Raw genomic sequence first — 24,243 nt, forward strand, 5'->3', positions numbered from 1 at the left:
AGACCCAGGCAAACCCACAGTTGAGGGGCTCCAGACAGTGCCACAGGGCTTCTGCCCTGCCGCTATGTATGTACCATCCCCTTCTATGGCCCAGTCTGTGCCCTGCCCAGCCCAGCACAGGGGAGCCAGGCTGCTCTCGCAGCAAGCAGGACCCTGATACTGAATGAGGGGGAGGTGAAGCCTGGAGCAGACCGGCGGGCCCAGGAACAGAGTTTCCCTGGGCATGGGCTGCACAGCCAGGGACATGCATTCTTTCTGAGGTGGGCAGGAAAGGGCAGACGAAACATCACCCATCAGCCCAGCCGCAACAGCTGAAAGCCAGGTGTAGGGCACGGAGCCTGCACTGACACTTACCCCCAGCTCAACACCAGGGGAGAGGTTAAAGAAGTGGCTGCTGTCCCCAGCAATACCTCCCCCTACCCCTCTAAAGCAAGGGGGTGACATGCCAGTGATGCCCCAAATGCTTAAAGTGGGTGGTAAGATATCTTCTGCCTCCAGGATTGGTTAAGCCAATTATGCTGCATCCCCTTTACAAAATTCACCTCCCCCATGTGGTGCGTCTCCCCTCGTTTGCACACCCCTGCTCTAGAGAGCTCTTTTCTGCCCTGAGAAAGGGTAATAGAGGACATCTGCCCAAACGGGGTGGTTAAGTGGGGAGGGATGCACTGTGTTACTAACATGCCCTAAAATCCCTGTCAAGATGCTTAATAAAAGGAGATGGAGCAGAAGAGAGATTTTTCTTCCCTCTTGTTTCTTCTCTTCTTGAGCAGTTGCAGGGCCACCAAAAAATTTCTGTATCTCAGGAATAAAAGCTGAGAGGCAAAATATCTCAAGAGACAAATGCAGCTCTGGAATACAGATGAATTGTTGAGTTAAGGAACCAAGTTTACAGAAATCTGAAATAAAGTTTTGGAATTTTCCTTGGAAGAGCTCTGCAGCTAGGACATATAGCTCAGTATGCCCATCACTGCAGAGACAGAACAAAAGTGGGGAGAATTATCTAAGTCAGGACATTTCACTGATTCCTGTAAAACAACTGGTTGGTTTTGTCCAAAGGGCAAGCCAGGTGGAGCCCCAACATGATGAACATTTGGATCTTAGTCCTGAAAAATGGAGTGAGTTGCAAAGATGCTAAGAACCTGAAGGCCCACTTCATTTCAGGAGGTTCTGCAGCCCTCAGAGTGGTGGAAAACCAAGCCATAATTAACTTGCTCAAAGTCAAACAGCTAACTTGTGGCACAGCCAGGTTAAGAAATCAGCTACTAGACCGATCCTCAGGGTACTAAATGATGCCTCAGATATGAACTGAAACATTATTCAGGACTTCCTTATCTAAAGCTTACAAAAATTCTCCCACAAAAAGGCACTAGATGAAATCTTAAGGGGGAGGTAGTTCAATGGCTTAAGCATTGTGGCACTAAACCTAGTATTTTGAGTTCAATCGTTGAAGGGGCCATTTAAGAATCTGAGGCAAACAGATTAAAAAAAAATAAAGTCTATCAGCGATGGTGATAAATCCTGCTGTGAGTGTAGGGGACTGGACTCGATCTCTCAAGGTCTCACCCAGTTCTGTGAGACAGGTATAGGTCCGAAGAGTTTAAATGTAAACCAATTAATGTAAATTTATGCATTACAAAAGAGAAAAATATAGGATAGTCTATTTCTCAATCCAACATGTACCACAAAGATCAGTTTTGGCCAATTCCAAATTGATAAAATTCATAATAAGACTATGCAACTTATTGCCAGAGGAAGTAACTATATATACATATATATGGCCCCTTTTCATCTCGAGAGATGGTGGTTAGCAGCAGTGGTGAGGATCTGTGGGCACGGTTTGAGTCTGCAGCTTCTCTCATGGCTTATTCGTCCAATATTGGATTTGCATGGTCGACTGCAATAACCACGTCTGTCTATTTCTGAATTTTTGAGTCTGAGAGCTTTTCTTTCTCAGACAAAGTTCTTTTGCGTGGCTTGCATGTATACTATCAAAGGATGACATGCCCTGTCGTAACAGTCATTGCCAGGTATTTCGGTCTGATGATGTAGATTCCCAGGATTTTGGATAGATGTTGAATTTTTTCATGGTGTTTTTGCATGTATCCTTGTATCTTTAGCTTTGGTCTTTCTCTTGTTCTCAATCCACATGACAGTTCCCCAAGGAAGACTTCTTTGGGAAGTCGTTCATCACTCATTCTTCTCACATGACCAAGCCAACGCAGTCTTCTGCCATAGAGGATTGCTATGAGGCTGGGTATGCCAGCTCTTGACAGGACATGTACATTTGAAACTTTATCTTGCCAGTTGGTATTCATAATTCTGCAGAGGCAGTGAAGATGGAAGCTGTTCAGTTTTTCTCCTGGTTCAAGTACATGGTTCATGCCTCAGAACCACAAAGTAGGATACTCAATACGCATGCCTCGTAGATTAGTAACTTTGTTTTCACTGTCAGCTTAGAACTGTTCCATGCACTTTTCATAAGTCTGCCAAAAATAGTAGCTGCCTTCCCAATTCTGATGTTCAGTTCTTCGTCCGGGGTAGGTTTGTGGTAACAGTAGATCCAATTAAGGTCAAGAATTTAGCAAGATTCAAAATATGAAAATGAATTCTATTTATTTGAAAATTTTCCTTTCTTTGAGATTTAAGGGCCACAGATCTACTACAAAGCGTACTTCAGCCTGTTAAGTTGGGAACACAAATGGTCCCCTCTGTCACTGGAAGCATGGGAACATCACACCTCATCAAATTTCCTCCAACTGACAACTTCCACAGTCAGGATAATTTAAATCTACTTTCCTAAATTACATAATGCATTAAATATAATTGGAGGAAAAAACATCACAACATATCATACTGCTAAGCACAGCAAATTCCACCTAAAAAACAACCCAAATCTTCAGATGCCAATTTTCTTTGCTATTTTGAGTAGAGTTTGTCTCCAAGGTGGTCAAGATCAATGGATCTCATTACTTGATTAAAGGAAATTCAGGAAAGCACAGATAACTTTTCTTATTCTTCTTGCTAAGAGCTACATATCCATTACAATGGATTTTCATAGCAGTATGCCCACGGGGTAAGAAAGGTAAATACAGATGTCCAAAACAAAATAGATTATGTATAAATATCCTCTCCTGGATATTAAGGAATATGTAGAAAACTTCCAACAAAAGTACTATGCAGAATATCATGAAATAATAGCGGTCTTAACAGATCTCAACACTGGAGACAGGAAGGACTACTCTCCCCTGAGATTGTCATCTGCTCCTGAAGACTGGCCTTTAATGCAGAAGTATAGGTGGAATATTTCTTTAAAATTACTGTGGCTGTGTCTACACTGCCACTTTCAGTGCAGCCATTCAAGACAACTCAAGCAATAAAAATTTCAGAACTGAAGAGCAACAGTATAGAAGGCAGCTCTGACAATTAAGCTATCCTATCTTGTTCGGAGTAGGTTTTCTTAAAAATCTCTGGGAGAGCTTCCCAGTAGTAATAAAGAGTGGCTACTCTGCCCACACTGCAGCACTGCAGCAGTGTTAACATACGCTTAGCAAAGGAATGTTCTGACATTGTGAGGACAGCCTGTCTCAATTAAAAGTACAAGTCTGGATCCTCCCAGAATAAAAGATCTCAATTTCATATAAAAAGTCCCAGCCAACAGGGGAAAGAGTAGATCTGCTAGCAGCTAATGGGTAGAGATGTTAAAGGAAACCTCCTGCAAGGGGTTTCCTCAGAGTAGTGCTTTAAGGAACATAATAAAGTTCCAAGGTATTAGTCATCATTAAGGTAAGGAGGATGCCCTAATGAAGTATTTAATGTTGGGATTTATACAGAATTTTCTCTTGAATATTATGTGATTATGCTATAGAGACTGTCTTTTTTTTTCCCCCAGGGACACCCACAATAAAGCGGAACTCAAAGCTTTTTTTAAACTAGTAACAGAGAGTAAGCCGTGCTAGTTTATACACTATCAAAACAAAAAGCAGTCAAGTAGCACTTTAAAGACTAGCAAAATAATTTATTAGGTGAGCTTTCGTGGGACAGACCCACTTCTTCAGACCATATCCAGACCAGAACAGACTCAATATTTAAGACACAGAGAACCAAAAACAGTAAGCAAGGAGGACAAATCAGAGAAAGATCTAACTCTCGATCTTCCCCCCCACCCCTCCACTCTCTGATTTGCTCACCTTGATTATCTCTCTCTGATTTGTCCTCCTTGCTTACTGTTTTTGGTTCTCTGTGTCTTAAATATTGAGTGTGTTCTGGTCTGGATATGGTCTGAAGAAGCGGGTCTGTCCCACGAAAGCTCACCTAATAAACTATTTTGCTAGTCTTTAAAGTGCTACTTGACTGCTTTTTTTTTAAACTAGTTTAACATGATAATTCAACTATGGACTTTGCTCCAACCTGTAGAAGTTACATCTCTTGACTTTTCACTGAGCCATAATCACGTCATCCAAGTACTCCTTTTAAACATATCTGGCTCCGTAAGAAAGAAACATAGCCTTCTCAGCCAGAAAGGCAGAAACAGGAATGCAAGCATGACAGTGATCTTTTGTGTTGTCTTGGGGCACAGCTGAAAAAAGTGGGAAGATGTATAGAGGGAACTTAGTCCACCTTTGCAACATGTCATTCAATATCTCATACCCCAGCACGACACCAATGTGCCACAGGGCACTTAACTTTTTCCAGAGGCAAAGAGATCAATCGTCAGCACTTTAAAGTACGTAATAAGAAAGATACTTCTGGATGCAGCAACCATACGACTAATCCAACTTCCGCCACATAAGTCTTAGTATTCATCTCTCCCTCATATCAGCTGTGCTCATGGAGATAGGAAATTCTGCTTTACACAAGGAAGAAGAAATTCTTTGGGGTACATGCTGATTGTGTTCTTCGCAGCTACTATAAAAACACCATCAAATACATTCACTTTCATCACCAGAAAAGGACTGTCATCCATTGAAGGAACAGTTCTCCAGGTCCTCAGTGAATCATTGTTCCACCTGGCGGGTGCTGTGCTGTATCTTTCTGGCATCCATTTCTTGAACCAAGTTTGTAAGCTCCCATTATAAAAACAAGTTACTATCTGCATTCACCAGTGGAGGAAGCAGAGAATACATCACTGCAGCTAGAGCTCTGCCAACAGATGAGACAGGGTGAGATACTGGGGGGAGGGGGGAAGAGGAGGAATATATTTAATTACTGGGAAGGTGTAATATGAATTTGATCACTGAGTGTTTGAGATGAAGATTCATAAGAGATTCCAACAAGAATTAGATTTTTGTTTCTGTGACTTGTGTACTGCTGGTTTATGGCCATCTCCATCTTCTGTTAACATTCTTCTGAAATAAGACTTTGTACATAATACTCCTTTATCCTCAGCCCAAGCCTGCGACGGACTTTCCTAGTACCATGTCTGCCCTGAACCCAACATACTGCAGGAATTACATCACTTCCTCTCTGTACAGAACTCAGATTTATTTAAAAAAAAAAAAAAAAAAAAAAAAAGGCAGCCAGTTAAACTTCCTCTTCCCAAAAACCCAATAAATTATTGCTAACACAACCTTGGAGAGGGCCCTGGGAGCACGTATAAAGATCAAACAGTAATCAAAGCAGCAAAACGAAACATGCTGTCCTGGATCTGCAAATCTTATGAACTGCCCAAGGATGAATAAATAGGAAAGGTTTAAAGAGAGTGATCACTATGAAAGCTAGCTAAATAAGAGGTTTACTGTTCTGCATTTCCATGATCCACTGAGGTTAAAACAGGATGGAATGCACTGCAGTGCTCCAGTATGAAGTAGATAGATTATTCGGTCTAATTGTTGTCTTTCTATGGGTTGTTGAGATGGCAAATAGGACAAAGCAGTTCCTGAAGTTCTTGCACAGCTCCATCAGGTACCTCTGTACACAATACTTAACGATCTTGTTTGACCAAAACTATAAGCAATTCCAGATAGGGCTGGGAAACCTGCAGATAACTCAGGGGCAATAGAGGGTACCAACAGACCCTGAACTACCACCTGCAAAGAGGTATTTTCTCCTGTTATGCTTCACAGCTTCAACTTGACACGACAAACATTTCCTTCCATAACTGTGTCTTCCAGGAAGCCAACATTGCAAGCTGACTTTTCTAATTACTCTGAACAATGTAAGTTTTCCAAAAAGTCTCCCACTGTATCATTAAAATGTCTGGGATTTTTGAGATCAGACATTCAGAGACCTTATATTTCCACCTCAAGCAAGTTTGAAACCCACTTTTTTCCCTTTACTATGTACAAAAAATCCCCTCAGTCATACATTGGTTGAGAGGGACCATACCAGACCACCATCCATCAGTCAGCACTGAATGCTCAGGCACTGAAATATGAACCTTCAGCTGACTCTATCGGTCAGCTACCTGTAAGTTTTCATGACAAAACGGGGAGCTGAGAACAGGCTGTCTGGACTTGGCTGCCTTTGACAGGTCTATATAATAAAGAGGAAATACCTTCAGTTCGTACCCTCTCCAGTTAGAAACACCAAATCCCTAACCACCAGAGAAATAACTCAGCTGAGGTTTCCCATGTAGCATGATGACCTTCTGCCTTCAATCCCATCACAGAAATGGGCTGCTTACCCAGTCCTATCTGTTTTCTTTCTTGCCAGGAGAGGAGGCTCAGGTGACTCCCAGCTGGCCTAGGCTGCATCTTGCCTAGCACAGCTGGCCCTTCAATCCCGCCTCTTTCCTTTCCTGCCAGTGGAAGAAAGGCTGAAATGACTCCAAGACTGGACTGTGAACAGAAAATTATGTTCTGACCTCAAAGCTGGCCAGAGCTCCCCAACTAGACATTTTACTTGTGAAGGAAGGTGAGATCAATAATGATAGACCCTTCCTTTTGACTCTGGCTTTTCTCAGTTCTTACATGATCTCTTTCCATCCCCCCCTCCCCCCCAAGGTCTACAAAAACGCCAAATACTGTGTACTTCGCAGAAGGGGAAAACGGAGCTGAGGAAACAATCTCCCCAAAAATCAAATGCAGCCTTGTGACATGGCTGGAAATCACATAAATAAATTACTGCACCAACCTGCTAGTCTAACAATTTAAAATAAAGTTTGGAATTGTGCTCATAAAAGCTTTGCAGCACGGAAGTCTGGTTAAGCCTGCCTAACACTGCACAGACACAGAAAAACGGAGGAAACTCCAGGAGAAAGGATATTCCCCTGTTGCCAATGACAACTCAGGTTTTGCCCCCAAGCTGCAAACAGTCTAAAGTACCTACTGTAAAAAGGTTCTATGGACCATATCATGTAGAAGACAGGACGGACATTTAACGTGGATATCAGAGACACCCAGTATTATCATAACTGTCATGATTATCAGAGAACTAATGATGAAAACTCGGAGAGGCTGAAGGGTAAATGACCAGATGAGGGGCACTAAGCCTCTCACCTCTAGATACAATTCTTTGAGATAAAGGAAGAAGCAAACACACCGCTGTTATTCATACTGCACCCATTCCATAGTTAAACAGAAGACTTCAGGCTTCAGAACGATCAATGTGTCATGTTTCATAAACGGTATATGTGGAGAGAAAAAGAAGTTCTATTTTTTTAAAAAGTTACATAGAAAAATTCTTACCAGATGTGAGCTAGTAAGGCAGAAGGCAGTCCTGTTTTTAAGAATAACTCTCTGGCTTCCACCCCTGAGACAAAACCATCCATATCTTTGTCAGTTTTCAGGAAAATCTCATCATATTTGATTTTGTCGGCAGGTGATACAACCCACTAAGAGAAAAATCAATAGGTAAGTCTCTTTGAATACAAATATATTTTTATCTCAAGGAACAAGATATAATTCTAGTACTAAATTTTCAATCATTCTTCACAACAAATAACTGCATTTACACAGCTTGGAAAGATCTTTTCTCAACTGCTCGATTGTCATGACCAGAACAGAAAAGACATTTTGTCTCAATGGCTACTTTTTGGAAATACCCCAGGACTCAATTATTTGAAGAATACATTCCTGACCTTGTCTCACTTCATTGTTACTCGCATTGGCTACCCAGTATACTATCACTAATCCCTCACATCCCATAAACATACATTTAGTTTTCTTGTAAATCACTTGCCTGCTGATTACTAGATCTGTCTGTGTGCCAGATCAGACAGATGTCATCTGGTTATGTGGTTGGGCTATTTTGTTTGGGGGTAGGGGGAGGTTAAATATACTCTTCTTAATGTTTTGACCTTTGCATGAGGCTCAAATGCTTTACAATAAGCACTTCTTGATCAAAATTTACAAATGCATACAAAGTTTTTCCTGAAGAAGAAAATATCCAAAAATCACTTCCAGTAAACATTTTCACAGATGGTTAATCCCTCTTTGCTTTTCTCAATTTGTAAGTGCCATCAGTGAACATACTGATAGAAACAAAGTCAAAAACAGCCACTGGATCAAGGTAGTCAGTATGACCAGGCAGTGACTTAAAAACACTTTAGCGCACACCAGTTCTAGGACTGTACCTGTGTTAGTGGTGCTTTGGCAGATAAAATACCAACAGGAGACATGGACTGATGAGAATCTTTAGCAAATGTTGAAGATGGGATCAACTGCCCTGCTCCTGGAATACTGATAGTTTTTCTCTTAGAAAGTGGCACCAAGGCTGAAGGCAAAGACATTGGCACTGGTTCCTTTTCCAAAGCACAGTACACCAAGAACATGGCCTGAACATGAAAACAAGATATGATGGTCACAGCATTAAACTGGATTGGTTTGTTTTAATTTATCCTCATTTTAAAAAGTAACCAACAGTAGTTCTGAAGTCATTTAAAACAAACAAAACTTTTCACAAAACAAAGCAGCCTGCAACTTAGAGGTGGAAGTTATCTAGCACTTTCTAGGATACATTTTATAATAAGATTTACAACGATCAGTCAGTCCTCCCTTGTTAGTTGTTGCTATTTAGATTCCTATCTTCTCTTGCCAATTTCTGGGGATAGTTATAACCTCAGTGTCACCTCACTGTTAGCTCAGCAACTCAGCACTTCATTCCCTTTCCTGTTTTCTTCAGAAGTGATGAAATGCAGCTAGCACATACTTAAATTCAAGAACTACTATACAAACCAGGAAAGGAATGAGCACTATAGAAAAGCCTATGAATAACCAAGTACAGCCACCAGGCTCAAGGTGTGCATTAGAAACTGATTCAAACACAGGAGACCACCAAGGTAAATCTACATTAGAAAAGCGTGATGTTTTCTAAACATAAACCAAAGAAGCAGGGCCAAGTTACAGCATTTCTAGCCTGCTAACTTCATAGGAATCCCATCCCAAAGAAGAATAGTACACTTTGCCAAAATATCAAGCCCAAGCAATCCTCCTTATTGTAAGAAGAAAAATATCTGAGAAATCTTTATTAGGCACACAAACAACAAGCAGTCCTATAGCACCTTAAAAGCTAACAATTTTATTAGGTCACGAGATATTGTGGGTAAGATAAGTGCTTCAGATGAGTGGAGATAGTATTCTTTGACAGTCATTTTTCTCTGTCTGCAAGCTGTCTCAAACTGGAATCCATCTTTCTGTTCTCTCTGGCTTGCCCCATGAAACTTTTGTCTTGATGTTCTCTGCCAAGTAAATAAATCCTTCACTGGAGGAGTTTAATACCCTTTAGATTAGTTGCAGAAAGTTGGTGGATGATATAGCAACCACCACTTGTGGGTCTGCATATTAGGAAACAATTTCAGTAGTTAAATACCAGGCCAAGTGTACAAATTTTGACAATATAACAGAGCTTGAAGAGGCTACACATAGCTTGTGCTCCAAATTAAATCCCAGCAGCTGGCATATGTTGTCCAATCAGTATCCTCCTCTCCCCAAAATGGCCAATGGGTTTCAGAGACACTCATGGTCATGGGGGGAGAGCTAGCTGGCTTCTGCAGCAAGCATCTCCTTCCCTTGCTGTTGAGACTGTCTTCCTTCATTGCCAGCACCTCCAACATCCTTCCTCCGTGGAGATAGGTGGCTGACCTGTGTTTATATTCACTAGTCATCATTCCACTTGACTTTCACTGAGGGGCTATACTTTAGGAAGGTTCAAATTTTAAAAAGGGTCACTTTTTAATACATGATATTTTACAAGAATTTATAGACTATCCATTAAGTTAATTACCATCCCTTCACTTGCATTGTATGCTAATTGTCCCTCAACTTCATGAATAAACCATTTTGGCACTCAGCTAAATGTGAAAATTATAAACACACACACACACACACACACACACACATATACAGAAGTCATAAGTATGTCAAAGATGAATACTCTACAAGTGAATTAGCACAGTGCTCATGAAGTTACATCCACAACTACAGTTGACGGAAGATTTGGAGAGCTGATTTTAGAAGAATTTGAAACAAGTGACAGCACAGGTGAAAACTGCCAGCTTCGTCACAAGTAAAGTATTTTGTAGTTACCTTCATCTTCCAGGATATTCTTATTTCTGTCTCCTTAAAGCTGCCTAAATACTCATGTGCACATGTCATAGATGCAGAGTTTCAGCCATGCCCTCAAAATATTGATGCTTGTCAATAAGACAAAGAAAGAATGGTGTTTTCCCTCTTGGCCTTTTTGTCCAAGAAATCCAAAAGCTTTTATTATGAAGTCACTCCTAAAAACTCTCCAATATTGAACTCAAATATGAAGAAGCTATTGCTGAGTCACTTTCTGGAAGCCCAAATTAAAGGCGAGCTCTTGGCATGCATACCTTATTTCCATTGCAGAGATCTGAATTTTTACCTCATTTTTCAAACAGCTTACACAAAAGTATAAAATACTATCTTAATAAGCACTTACATTTGAACCTTTGTACTACTTGTACTGTACATTTTGCTAACCGTGGGGGGATGGGGAATAAAATAAAAACAAAAAAACAAAAAACTTCCTCACCCTGATAACTCGGTCCTTTCCACTCCATTTGACCTAAGTACTGAATGCACCCCTGTGACTAACTCAAGATCAGTGCAAGTCTACAACAGGTTTCATTTAATCTTCATCTTCAAAATAAAGTGAAAGCGAGCTCCTTATTTTATTTTTGTCTATGTAAGTTCAACTTTTCTGTATTTTATGAAGAACCAAAAGACTGGCACCAAAACAGAGGGAGATGACAAACGAGCAACATGAAGAGTCAGTGTTTTATGCTCATCCTTATGCATCAGTTATTCCAGCTGTTCAATCTGGTCCCTCAATAACAATGCAGAATATGTTTTTGAATTTAAAAATGTTGTTGATTGCATATCTACCACAAGGGCACTTGTGCCTTCCCCGTGTGCCAGGATTTGGATATTTGGTTGGACCTGTAAAACAATTTTTCTCTGTCTCCATTCCTAAACTGAATCAATTCCTGTATACGATATACTGAGACAATATAAAAATTTGAGGAAGGTCAAAAACCTGTGCTTGCTTTTATATTTCAAGACTCTAGAGCCTTCTCCACTGGCCTCCCAAAGAAAAGCTTTCTTTTTATTCATTTGAAGTATCAGCATTTAATAGCACATGCTGTTAAAGCTTAATCTGATGGAGAAAAGATAGTAGTAATTCATGTTAGAGTTGCATACAGATTCTTAAAATGATTACTCTGACAAGGATTTCTTGCTATGACAAGTATGTGTACCTATTTGTGAAAGTAAAAAGCACACCACACATGAAATTCTCTATCCAAACATAACTACAGAAATCCTAGACAAGAAAATGATCTGGAATGAGATTCCTTGTCTTGTAGAAACTATGTGGAGGCAATTTATGCCCAAATAGTCCCCACCTCAAGAAGGAAAGATTATCTTAAAGGTGAGCATGTCTGCAATGTCCTTTGAAAACAAAGAACCCTGGGACATGGGACTACAACATTGTATGCTCACATGATAACCAGAAGGAACTATCCCCTGGTTTGTGGGTTAAAAAAAGTTACATTTTCATAGATACATGAACATGACCTAACATCTCAAATGCGAAAAGCTTCAGGAGTTCACTCTGCCAAGTGATTGCTGGACCCTGAGAGGTAAGGAAAAGAACTGATGAGAATTTAGACTGCCACTGTGGCTTAAGCTACGACAATGAACAAAAATAAAGGAGAAATTAATGAAAAAATATGTAGTCCAAAGAACTAGTATCCCAATGTTTGGCATTTATTATTAGGTTTGCAGAATTATGAAACTGAATGAAACAGTGTACTTACAACTGCAAATTCATCGCGATCCAACATTCCATCACGGTCAATATCACTTAGTTCCCAAACCTAAAGAGAACCAAAATATGTATGTGATTGATCCCAAACCCCATACCTGAAATGTCAAAAAGCAGAAGTAAAGCTATCTGGTTTCAGATTTCAAAAAGATCCTACAACCCTCTCAAGTAGGAAGCACCACAAGATATGGAAAATTTCCATCAGCACTAGTTTTCAGTCAGCATTGTGCATTGGAATAAGTTGTGAAAGAAAGCTATTTTCTGAAGGTATAGAGAAAGGGTAAGACAACATCACTGAATCTCCCTCAAAGTAAATGTTAACATATTTTATTCACACACACACACACACGCATGCAAATAAGCAGCCCAATACATTAAAGGGAAAATTGATACAGCAACTTTACAGAATAACTGCGAAGATATATTTTTAAACAAAACATACATTTATCAATTTGGTTTACTCCTTTAACTGTATGTACCTTTTAAAGAAGCAGGGAAAATAACTACACAGAATCATAGGGGATAAGGATTGGAAGAGACCTCAGGATATCACCTAGTTCAGCACCCTGCCCAGAGCAGAACCAATTCCAACTAAACTATTTTAGCCAGGACTTTGTAAAGCCTACCACATGGGCAAAAAAAAATAAAAATAAAAATAAAAAAATCAAGTGTTTTACATATATACACAACTAAATAATCTTCAACTACAGAAAACTGTCTTTAAAAACATACAAATTAATTTTGTAAAGGAGAGCACGGTCATTTTGCAATATCTCAGTTACCTTTCTATTACTAAAGATATCTCTGAATACCCACATATTTCTCTAATTAGTAATTATCTTATCTATGAGTCACAATCAAGTCAGTAGCCCATTAATTTTAGTTTAAATTATGTTCTTACTCTTCCAAGGACATCCACTGGTAGTTTGGAGTTTAGCAGTACAGGTTTCACCTTATCACCTGACAAAAATCCATTCACAGGATTCAGACTATCAAAGATAGCATCATATTTGGCCTTTTCTTCCAGCTGAGAGAGTAGAAGATAAACAGATTTATAATATTGGTAATGGGAATACTTACACAACAAAGACACATAACTCAAGAGAACAACAGTTACAGGTAAGTAAACATTTATTCAAGTGCTTGTGCATGAATTAGTCCACTAAGTGAATCCCAGCCAGTGCTTCTTTGATAGTGGGGACTCTCACAATACGTACACAAAAATTAAAGGATTGCTACCAGATTAGCATCTGTTCCAGGTGCTTCAATAATTGTGTAACATTGTGCAAAAGTCTGTATAGAGATTCTGTTCCAAGTGTTTCTAATGGGAACATTCCTCAAAGAAGCTGCAGAAGTAGCCTGGATACTGACAGATTGAGCAGTAATTCATCATGGTGGTGACATTTGCAAGGTCACAACAAGACCCTGATACGCAAGGTGATCCAATTAGGAATTTTTTGTACTCTTACAGGCTGTCCTCTCATTTTTTCTGCATAGACTACAGAGAGTTTTGTGGAGGATCTAACACTTGCTAAATTCTACTAATATGCAATCAAAGATTTCTGCAGACACCTGAAGTGTGTAGTCTCTTTTCATTCCTGTGACTATGAGGTTTAGCAAAGAAACTTGGTAGATGTATCACCTTATTTAGAAGAAAATATACTACCTTTGATAGTAATTTCAGATGAGGTCTTCAGGCAACATTACAGAACACAGTGTTAAGGGATCAACTCCCCCCACCCCACCCTTATTCAAAGATAGATCTCCTAATGGATGTGACTACTCCTAGATAAGCTATTTTATCTAACAAAAGAGCAGGAGGCTAAAGGCTCAAGAGGTAGTCATGTGAAGCCTGCGGGTGAGGTAGAAAACAGGTGAAAGGTCTCAGGGTGCTTTAATTGTGGATAAGCCCTCAAATCCTTTATAAAACTTCTCAGCCACAGGAGGGGAAAACACAGATGGCCTTTGTCTAGGTGGGTGGATGGTAGAGATGACTGCCAGATGAACTTTAACTAGCTTGGAAAAATTGCTGGATTTTTCTCAAATGTTCTGTATCTACAACGTGGAGACAACTGATGGTGTCCTCAAATGGGTCTCTCTTTCCACTTCGCCTGTCAGTTTGGTGGAATGCTTCCAGCTGCTGATTAATATATTTTTAACTTCTTGAGAACAGACCTTCTGATAGTAGCCACTGTACATCCACCCCACAGATTACCACATAAAAAAGAGGACACCCCTCAGAGGAAGTGTATTTATATCAACATGTAGCAACTCACGCTGTATTAATGTGGTATAGTATAGCAGGTAGTCCATCGTGTCCGACGATGAAGTCTTGAGCTTGCACAGGCTCATTGGTTGTGGACTAGCATGTGCTAAAGGAAAACTATGCCAGGAATCTCATAACACTGGCCTTGCTGGGACAATATGGTTGCATCTACACTGCCCCTCCCTTTCAGAAGGAGCATGCAAATGCAGTGCATCAAACATGCTAATGAGGCACTGATATGAATATTCAGCCCCTCATTTGCATAATGGCAGCCACTTGTTGTGTCGAAAGTGCTGCTTTCAAAATGCAAACTAGCCATGTAGACCGGGTTCCTTCAAAAGGAAGCCCTGCTTTCGAAAGCACCCTTCTTCCTAATTTTTTTTCAGGAAGAAGGGAGCTTCCAAAAGTGGGACTCCCTAAGGAACCCCATCTACATGGCTAGCTTACATTTTGAAAGCGGCACTTCTGATACAGCAAGTGGCCATCATTATGTAAATAAGGTGCTGAGATGAATTAGCTTTTTCTAGCCACTGCATTTACATGCCCCTTCAGGGGCAGTGCAGATGCAACCATATTGTCCCAGCAAGGCCAGCGTTATGAGAATCCTGGCATAGTCTTCCTTTAGCTTTTTCGTAATCCTGGGAATCACTTGCATCAGAAGATATATGAATAGAAGTTCCAGCTTTCAGCGGAACAGGAATTCAGGTTGTGACCAGTCCTGAAGCAAAAGTCGCTGTTTTTGTTTGTGACAAACAACAAGTTCACACAGAGGAACCCCCTATTTCTGGAACTCTGACTAAACTAACTCCTGATAATATTGAACTCACAACTTTGGAGTTAGCTGGCCAATGCTCAAACCACTGAGCTATCCCTCCCCGCTGAGTCTCAGGGATCATTTATGATACGTGGCTACTCATCTATGAAGAGCTAAGGCATCTACCTATCCATGCTGGGCAGCACACTCCCAGGTGCAGTGTAGACATATTCTTAGATCTAAGATGGGCTTCAGACTATCCTTCTTTATGGGGATGAGAAAACCACAAGAATAAAACAGCTCTTCCCAGTGCTGTGCATGGAGTCCGTCTATAGGTCTCAGATCAAGAAGAGATTGTGCCTCTTGAAACACTAACTTTTTAAGGACAGGGATGCTGGAAGGAGCTTAAAGCACTGACTGACCCTGAATGGTGTATTCCAGTTCCAGTAACTAGAACACAATGATCTGAAATTAATATATTCCAGCCATTGCAAAAAGGGAACAACTTTTTTGTACTCTTACAGGCTGCACTCTCCCTTCCAAGCTTGCCATGGAGTAAATTCTTCTGACTAGCATGCCCAGCATTCTAGGTTCCTGTCCCTAACAGTGGATTCTGCTGTCCCTGTGTTGACCTCTTATTTGCAGATGCCTCTACCAATGATCCTGGAACCAGATGCAAAAAAACAAAAACCAAAACATCCTCTAATATTGTATTGCAACTTGCTGACAGTCAGAATATTTTTTTAGATCTGGGTGGTATGGAAGTCAGGATCTAACATAACCCAGCAGAATGTAAAAGGACTTCATCGAAAGGCAGTATCCCTTTATCAGGGACCACAGAGTGCAGCATGTTCAGAAGCCTGTGATGATTCTCCTAGGCAGTTTCTACAAGGAGTTGCAGTACAAAGCCTCATGTCCTGAAGAGCCCCTGAAATAGTATGTAAGCTGACACAGGCCTAGACAATATATAAGTACTATGTGAACCGAGTTAATTATATACAAAAGAACACTGAACAATTAGCTGTGATGCACCAATGCAATGTCTCGACCAGAGACCATAAGAAGTAACTGTCAGATTGGGGCACGTGAATCCTTTGTGCCCTAAATGGGGAGCACGAGCACATTCAGGTTTCATGTGTTTCCCCAACGAGTACTGCTGAGCTAGCATCTACAGCTAGCATGCACTCAGCACAGGCATGCAAAAATTTAAATATACATGTATACAAAGAACAATCTGAATTCTGATGTGCTACCTTTTGTAAGTGCTTGACTTTGCACCCTTAGTATTTTTCTAAAGCAACTGGGATATAATTTATAAATCACTAAAATAAATGAACTCCGATATTCAGCCTCTCCACAATTTAGATTAAATGTGACAGCCCTACAGAAAAAACCCAATGATCTGAAAATGGAACAATTGTTTTCCTCTTATGTCAGCAGTACAGTTCACACAATGTAAGATGATAAGGTTTGAAATGAATGCGTGTATTGTTTACAATTATCCTGAGTATGGCAGGAGTGCTTTAAAACCTGAAACTCACCTAGATATGCCAACTTTGAACATAAAGAATTAGGATAATTTGTTTTAGTTTAATATTTCTGACTTTCCAAAAGATTTTGTTTTCTGATACATATGTTAGCAAAATAAGACGCTCAGTTTCAAGAACTTCAGATATAAAGAGTGGATGACAGAAGATATTATTTGAAGAGAATAAACTGAAATAAGATACAAAAACTACTACACATCTAAAAATAGTATAATTTTTTTCTTGGGAACTCCAGTCATAAAAACTGCCAGATATGCCAGCTTTTTCACGGTTTACAACGCTCAACATACCTTAACAGCCCATGGGATGTCTACTGATGCTGTTCCACGGATTAATAATGGGCTACTGGTATCATTCTAATGGAAAACAGAGCAAATAAGGATATCTTAGTTGCCAAGTGAAGATTGAGTTGCAAGACTTTTCTGCTCACTTGAATTGGCCCTGCCATCAAATCCCTAACCACATTTTAATCAATCAGTTAATGAAGGTACAGTAATTTAAGATAGGAAATTCAAAGTGGCATGTTTTCTCCACACTCAAAGCAGCAAATCATAACCAAAGCAAGTCTTAGTTTACAGTTATACCACATTCTTCAATGAAAAGAAAATAGACTTCAATTGCCTCTATTTTGAATGATACAAAGAAAAATAAATGGTAAACCCCAACTGTTATATGTTTTGTGGTTTATAAATAGTACAAAAGGTCACTTTTTAATTTTTATTGCAGCTGGCGTTCATGCAGATGAGAGAAGAATAGCACCAGAGCTCGGGATGTAATCAGATCCCATGAAAGCCTTCCCACTAAGCCCAACTTCATCATCGCCTTCAACTTTCTTGTCTTAGGATCTTTTAAAATGTTTTTAAACTAGAAGAAGTTCAGCAGCAATGCTAACAAAATTTATCTACTATGGACTAAATTATTGTCTCCTCTTGTGATCCAAGCAATATTTTAACCCAAGACTCTTGTAGGGCTAGACCATGGGTGGGCAACAATTTTCACAGAGGGGCCACTCCATGAATTTTGGTACTGGTCATGGGTTGGTTTTATCCCCCTGGAAGGGGCGGGGTGATGGGCAAAAAGGTTGGGCCTGAGGGCTAGAGAGAAATACAAAGGGTGCGTATGAATATGAAAGAGAAACACTTTATATGTGAGAGACTATGACAGATTGTTTGTTTGTTTGCTGCAGTGTGTATACATGACAGTGTATGTGGCACAGACTGGGTATGTGTGACAGTAGCAAAGGATGCATGCTGGCTGCTTCTTGGTAAGTTTAAGGGAAATCTGTCCTGCTCTGCACTCCTGACTGGAGCAGCTCTGCTAAGTGTCTCCTTCTCTCGATCCCTGCTCTTCAGAGGTGGGGTACAGGGTCAAGGGAACACTCTGACTTTAGCTCTGTCCTCTCTTCTCCACAACACTCCCCTCTACTCCCAGGTAACAAAAGAATCCCAGGAGCAGTGTTGTGGAACAAGGTGGGGGATGGGCAGCTGTACATGTGCTGCTGGCTGTAAGTATGCATGCTAATCATCTGGGTGGGGTAGAGAGAAATGTTTGGCGTGCTGAATCTGACCCCTGGAGCTAATTTTGCCCACCTCTGGGCTAGACTAAACATACTTTCTTTTTACACATAAAGTCCAAATTTTTTTAACAGCACTAGCATTTCTCAGTGAAGATATTAAATATATAACACTAAACTTTCCCAAATGTTAAAAGTACTTTAGGTTAATGAGTTGATCACAGTTTTTAATATTAAAAAGCGTCTTACAAATCTAGGTGGTGGAACAGGCAAATTAAGACTACCCAATGAAACATCCAATCCATTCTGTGCACAAGCCACTAGTCGCAAAGCCACAAAAAATTCCTATGGGAAAAAAAAACAGAATTTGTAAAGGATGCTATAGAAAAGTGATTTGAATTCCATTGGAGGGCTGACAATTTATAATTCAACTCTACTGGCACATTTCTTAACAGGAGTCATCTTGTTAAACTAATCCACTATCAAAGAGTTAGATAATAGGTGGGAAAATAAAACAGAGTCCTTTTCTAGGACATAATACTTTCCTCTGCTTTTGCATGTAGGCAGTATAGCCGCTGGAGTGTGCCAGATAAACTTTGCTCCATCTAGAACAGTCTCATTAACAGGTAAAGCTCTACAGGCTGATGAAGGTGAGTGGAGGAAGTCAAGCAGCTTTGGCTGAAGCTCTAACATCCTTAAGGGAAATCTGAAGAAGTCTGTAGTCCTTGTAATCCTGCAAATGTTTAAAATCATCTGCCAGGGATAAAGGAGGACAACTGTTTGATCAAGAGATGAAGAGGAGATGTTGAATGCAAAGGGCATCCCTTCAGTGGCTCTAACCTTCTGGAGGGAGTAGCTGATGCCTCTCTATGGTGGGTGGCACTTAGTGCTTTTGAAAATTGTTGGTGATAAGCCACCCAGAGGTCCCAATATAGCCAAGGAGGAGGTGGAACCATAGAGTGCTCAAATCAGCATGGCACTGATGGTAAACATGGGCTATGAACAGTTGCAGCTTCAGCAAAGGATCTGGGAAAGGATTTTTCCAGAGTAAGGAAAAGAACCCTGAACTGACACCTAAGAGACCAAAGCAAAGTCTCCATCAGAATCCTCTTCCTCAAATACACTCAGGAAATGATGAGAACATGGAGAGGTCTGAAGTAAAGCTGGTACTGAGTAAAGTTCAGGCAATCTGGGGCTATGTCTAAATTACAGGGATTTGTCAACAGAAGCCATGTGTTTTATTTTTATTTCAATTTAGTAACTTATTTTGATCTGTCTGTTTGCATTTATAATCATTTACAACCTTCTTTTATGATTAATACAAACTCTTGTTTATGACCAAGCCCAGTATAAGTAACTATTACCTTGGGGGCACCACTGTGCATATCTCCCTTTCATTAATAAAGGGAGCTTACCTGATGAGCCCTCTCTGTGCAAAACTTTTGCACAGAAAGGCTGATTTATTTGGGGTTTGGTTTCCTGGGTGCTGTGCTCTAGAACAACATTCTCCCAGAACTGAAGTGGATCAGTGTCTGTAATGCTCTGCAGTGGGGCAATAACCCTAAGTCTGTACCTTGGCTGAGGGAGAATTAAGAATCTGGCCCAGCAAGACAGGGTGGCGGATGGCCCCAAAAAGCAGTGTCAGTGGCATGATGAGCACCCTGGGGAACGATCCCAAGTGGTCTTCTATGACCACATCCAATCACACAAATGTGTCATGGACTGGAATTGTTTTCCAGCATGACAGTCAATGCTTAAAGCCAGAACCAGGAATTCTCTCCCAGTAAGAGCTACAAACCATCTAAATATTAATTATGTAGAGCAAATGAAGCTTTTTTCAAAAAGAAATAAGCTACATCAGCAGTATTTACTAACTATGGAAAGCCAGCACGAACACTACTATTAACTATTCATCAGTAAGAGACAAAAATAAGAGTTGAGGAAATCTCAGCAGAACAACTGCTAGAGCACCATCTCAGGCTGAGAAGGAACTGAGGGTGGTTCACCCCCACAATGCTCTCTACCAACAGGACCAGGCACAAGAATGGCTAACATGCATCCGTGGACTGACTGGACATGGTGATGAAAAATCTTCACTCAGAGTTGCAGCAGGTGCTAGCACATCTGGAATTGGGCACCTGTGAGGATGCTACTTGAAGAACTTTAACTTATTCCTGGGTAGAATATCTCAATTCTCAAATTTATGATATTGTATAGGGACACTGAGGCAAAGTAGGAGAGGTGTCATCAAAACTGATAAACTCTGTTTTCTCACTAGAAACATTAGCTTTTTTACCTGAAGAGTCAGGCTTAAAAATCCTTTAATCCTGTTTGTAACAAAACAAATAACTACATTAATAAAATTCTGTATCTCTCCAAATGCTAATTTTAAAACTGTTTGATGTTTAAAATAACTAGATATTTTTCATCCAAATCAAATGTATTTATTCCATTAAGAAACCAGTTAAATTAATCTTACCTGTTTGTTCAGGATACCTTTGCCATCTGTATCCGCTAAATCCCAAATCTAAATTAAAAAAGAATTACAAATAATGTTTTATAGTATGTGCCAACAAAAATGTTGCTGACAAATCCTCTTCCTGCTTAGCCAGCGAATGCAACCCAAGCATAAATCTCTAATCCTAGAAGCACATATTCTTCATAATGGTAATTCTTATGTAGACAAATATAAATACTCTTCTAATTTTTTGCAACTAAGTTAAATTGAACAGCAGAGAACCGAGATAATGGAACTTGAACTCCTCAACTAACTTGATTTGTCCAATTGTCAAAACACACCAAGCAAGCCATATGAAGAAAGAGCGAGCCAAATTTTCTTCTCATTTAAGAAGCAATAATTAGTCTAGCATGTTCAATTCTTCAACTTTTGCTTAGTTTACATCACTTCAGAAATTTTATTTCACCTTCCACAGAATCTGATATTTCATGCCTACTGATTTCTCATTAAATACACAATGGAATATTATTGGATTCTCTTTCCTTTAAATCCTGAATGTAACTTTATACATAAGATATGCGTTACAAGGGAGAAGGGAGGAAGCCCTTTAGGACGCAATAGTCTAAGGGTTATTATACACTTTATGTACATTGCCATAACAAGTTTCCCTTAAAAAACAGTAGTATTTGAAGATCAAAATTCAACTGAGCATCCGAGAATTGCATTCCTTATTTCTTTGAAAGATCACAGCTGAAAAATCAAACTTGGGGAGCCCACAAAGCAGTGCAAAGAAATACTGGACATGGTCACTGAACTAATTTTTTAAAATAAATGTAAATATAAATTTTAAAATCTATTACAATCTACATATTAATTTTCAAACAAACTCACAGTTCATTTTATTTACTCAATCCACATGGCAATTTTTAGTTTATCAGCAAATCTGGCAAAAGTTTAGAAATCCTGGAGTTAATGTCACTACTCTGTCCTTATTTTTCCATGATTTATATAAAGTTTTGATCTGTTATACAGTGAACTCTTTCATATCCAGCATTCTATCTTCTGGAACAGTCAAATAACTGGCATTTTAACCATAAGTAAATTTTACTTATGTTTTCTGTAAATATAGTATAGTGAAAGTAAATACAAATAAATACAGCAAATACAGTATAAGTTTACAGTGTACAATACTACCGTTGGTAAATAAAGTACTCTGTGTAAATTTTTGTTTCTTAATATCTAATCTTGTTTTTCTTTAGTGTTATACATTGCTAGGTATGCTTCTCTATTACCCAGAATATTTGAATACCCAACAACCCCCTAGCCCCAGAGCTGCTCGATATGAAAGTTTACTGTAGGTAAAGAAATACAGTCAAGTTTTATGACTGAAGTGCTGCATAACTTACCTAATAAAATTCTATAAGGTAGATCTGTAACAAGCCTACTATGCAAATTATTGTTCCAAATCACCAAAATGTCCTTAGAATATGTATTTTCTATCATTTAAAATAAAGACTTCTTGTGTTCTGTACATGGGCTTTGTCACTTACTGGGTATATGGCACAGGTAACATACTTAATAGGATTCAGAGTGCTCACATGACTCATACTTCCATGCTGACTCAGAATGCTCAGTACGTATAGAATTAAACCCTAATCCTCATCGCATTTTACCTATTGTGCAAGTTATGCTATTTATCCACAGAAGTTGTAAGGTTCAGTGATGTTAAGGTACTTTAGATGAAAGGTGCAATATAAAAATAGCAAATTATATATATTATAGTTCCATTTTTTTTTTTATACACGCACGTATTGCAGTTTGGAGAGGAAACCGATAACAGGAAGAGACAGCATAATTAAAAGCATAATATTACTCATTAAATAAGTAATACCTTTCCAAGTATCAAGTCTGTCAGCCCAGATTTTTTCAAAAATGCAGCAGCATCAGAAGCCACCACCCTTCCACTGTTACCAGGATCAACCTGCGAAAGATACCACTACAGGTTAGTACCCTGAATTGCTGCAACATACACCTTCCATATCATTAGGCTACCAGCAAAGAATGCACATATTTTTACTCTAAAGTGAGTAAGCTCTCTCCAGTCTATTTCAACAGTTTCCTTTCAAAATGAATGTATTTTACATTATAACTGAAGTATTTTAAACAGAGTGCTAGAATGAATCGAATACTCCACTGTCAAGGCCTCAGAGGTTAACATTTTATAGTTAAAATTTATGTACACTTTGTACTCACGAGTTAATACTAGGAACTTAAATATATTAGTTTTTACTTATGAGGATACAGAAACTTATTCTTCTATTTATATGTTAACAAAGACTTGCGGAGAATTTCCGAGAAATAACATTTTACTGAAGTCCATTTAAACTACATTTAGAGAGAGAAACACATAGGCAGACTAAGATACAAATGTTAGCTGGGTAAAAAAAAAAGATACTAAACTTAATTATACAAACCTAACCAACCAATGGACTTTGTTCAACATAAACAAAGAATACCTGCACAGGAATTAGAATAGCGAATGTTTCAATCCAAAAATTAACATTACTTTTACTCAGGTCTCCCTGAGACTCAGATTAGCACCCTAATCAGTAAATCACTCTACCTCTCACAGTTGATCTTAAACATAAATTAGATTAATTCTAACCAGAAACAATAGCATCCAACATTAAATCCTTCATTTATTTGAAAGTTTTTCAAAGAAAAGCCTTGAAGCGTAGCATTCAAGAATATTCAATCATTGATTACACTTGAGTTTTTAGGTCTCCCGTAGGAGGTACACGATTTCAAATACACATCTGAGCAATACTTAAATAAGAAATTGCACAATAGAGACCTTACTGGGTTAGACCACCACCGAATCTCTTCTAACGAGTTCTTCCTAATTTTAGATTTTTCACCTTTAGTAACCATGCCTACAAATTATCTGGCTTCAATATACACACAGAAAACCTCAAGACTCAAGTTCAATTTAATTTAGTTCAGTGTTCATTATTAATATGCTCTGGAATAGTCTGCAATGGTCAACTGGTCCTTGGCCATCCCAATTTTTAGACTCAGTGGGGTAGCTGCGTTAGTCTGTGCCTTCACAAACAACATGCACTCCTGTAGCACCTTAGAGACTACCACATGGATTAGGTTATTATTTTTTATGGGCTTTCATGGGCAAGGCCCGCTTCGAATGTGTCCCATTCCTGTGATTATCAAAGGTGGGCAAAGTGCCCTTGAAATTCATAAGACAGTTCAGAGTTCTGTTAAGGACTAATGTAAATGTGTCAAATTTGCAAATAAATTCCAATTCTGATGTCTTCTTCTCTGACCTTGTGGTAAAATTCTTTTATAGACAAACGGCTACTTTTGATCCATTATTGAATGTCTAGGGAGGTGAAAGTGTTCCTCTATAGCATGGTTTCCCAAATGGGGGGGGGGCATGAAGAAATTCTTGGGGGTGCGAGGCAA

At 39.3% G+C, this 24,243-nt stretch overlaps 1 protein-coding gene across 1 annotated transcript in view; it reads right to left on the reverse strand.

Annotated features, from left to right (window-relative positions):
* Positions 1-24,243, reverse strand: part of EPS15 (epidermal growth factor receptor pathway substrate 15) — a 94,216-nt gene that overhangs the window by 49,061 nt on the left and 20,912 nt on the right. Inside the window, exons 3-10 of the mRNA XM_075002549.1 lie at positions 22,658-22,747; positions 20,788-20,835; positions 18,558-18,653; positions 17,086-17,151; positions 13,130-13,255; positions 12,221-12,280; positions 8,513-8,713; positions 7,626-7,771 (exon numbers count right to left, since the gene is read on the reverse strand). Of these exons, the coding sequence (XP_074858650.1) occupies positions 7,626-7,771; positions 8,513-8,713; positions 12,221-12,280; positions 13,130-13,255; positions 17,086-17,151; positions 18,558-18,653; positions 20,788-20,835; positions 22,658-22,747 (833 nt within the window). The remainder of the gene's footprint in view (positions 1-7,625; positions 7,772-8,512; positions 8,714-12,220; positions 12,281-13,129; positions 13,256-17,085; positions 17,152-18,557; positions 18,654-20,787; positions 20,836-22,657; positions 22,748-24,243) is intronic.

The sequence above is a fragment of the Carettochelys insculpta genome, chromosome 9 (genome assembly GCF_033958435.1).
Source record: "Carettochelys insculpta isolate YL-2023 chromosome 9, ASM3395843v1, whole genome shotgun sequence".
NCBI lineage: Eukaryota > Metazoa > Chordata > Testudines > Carettochelyidae > Carettochelys > Carettochelys insculpta.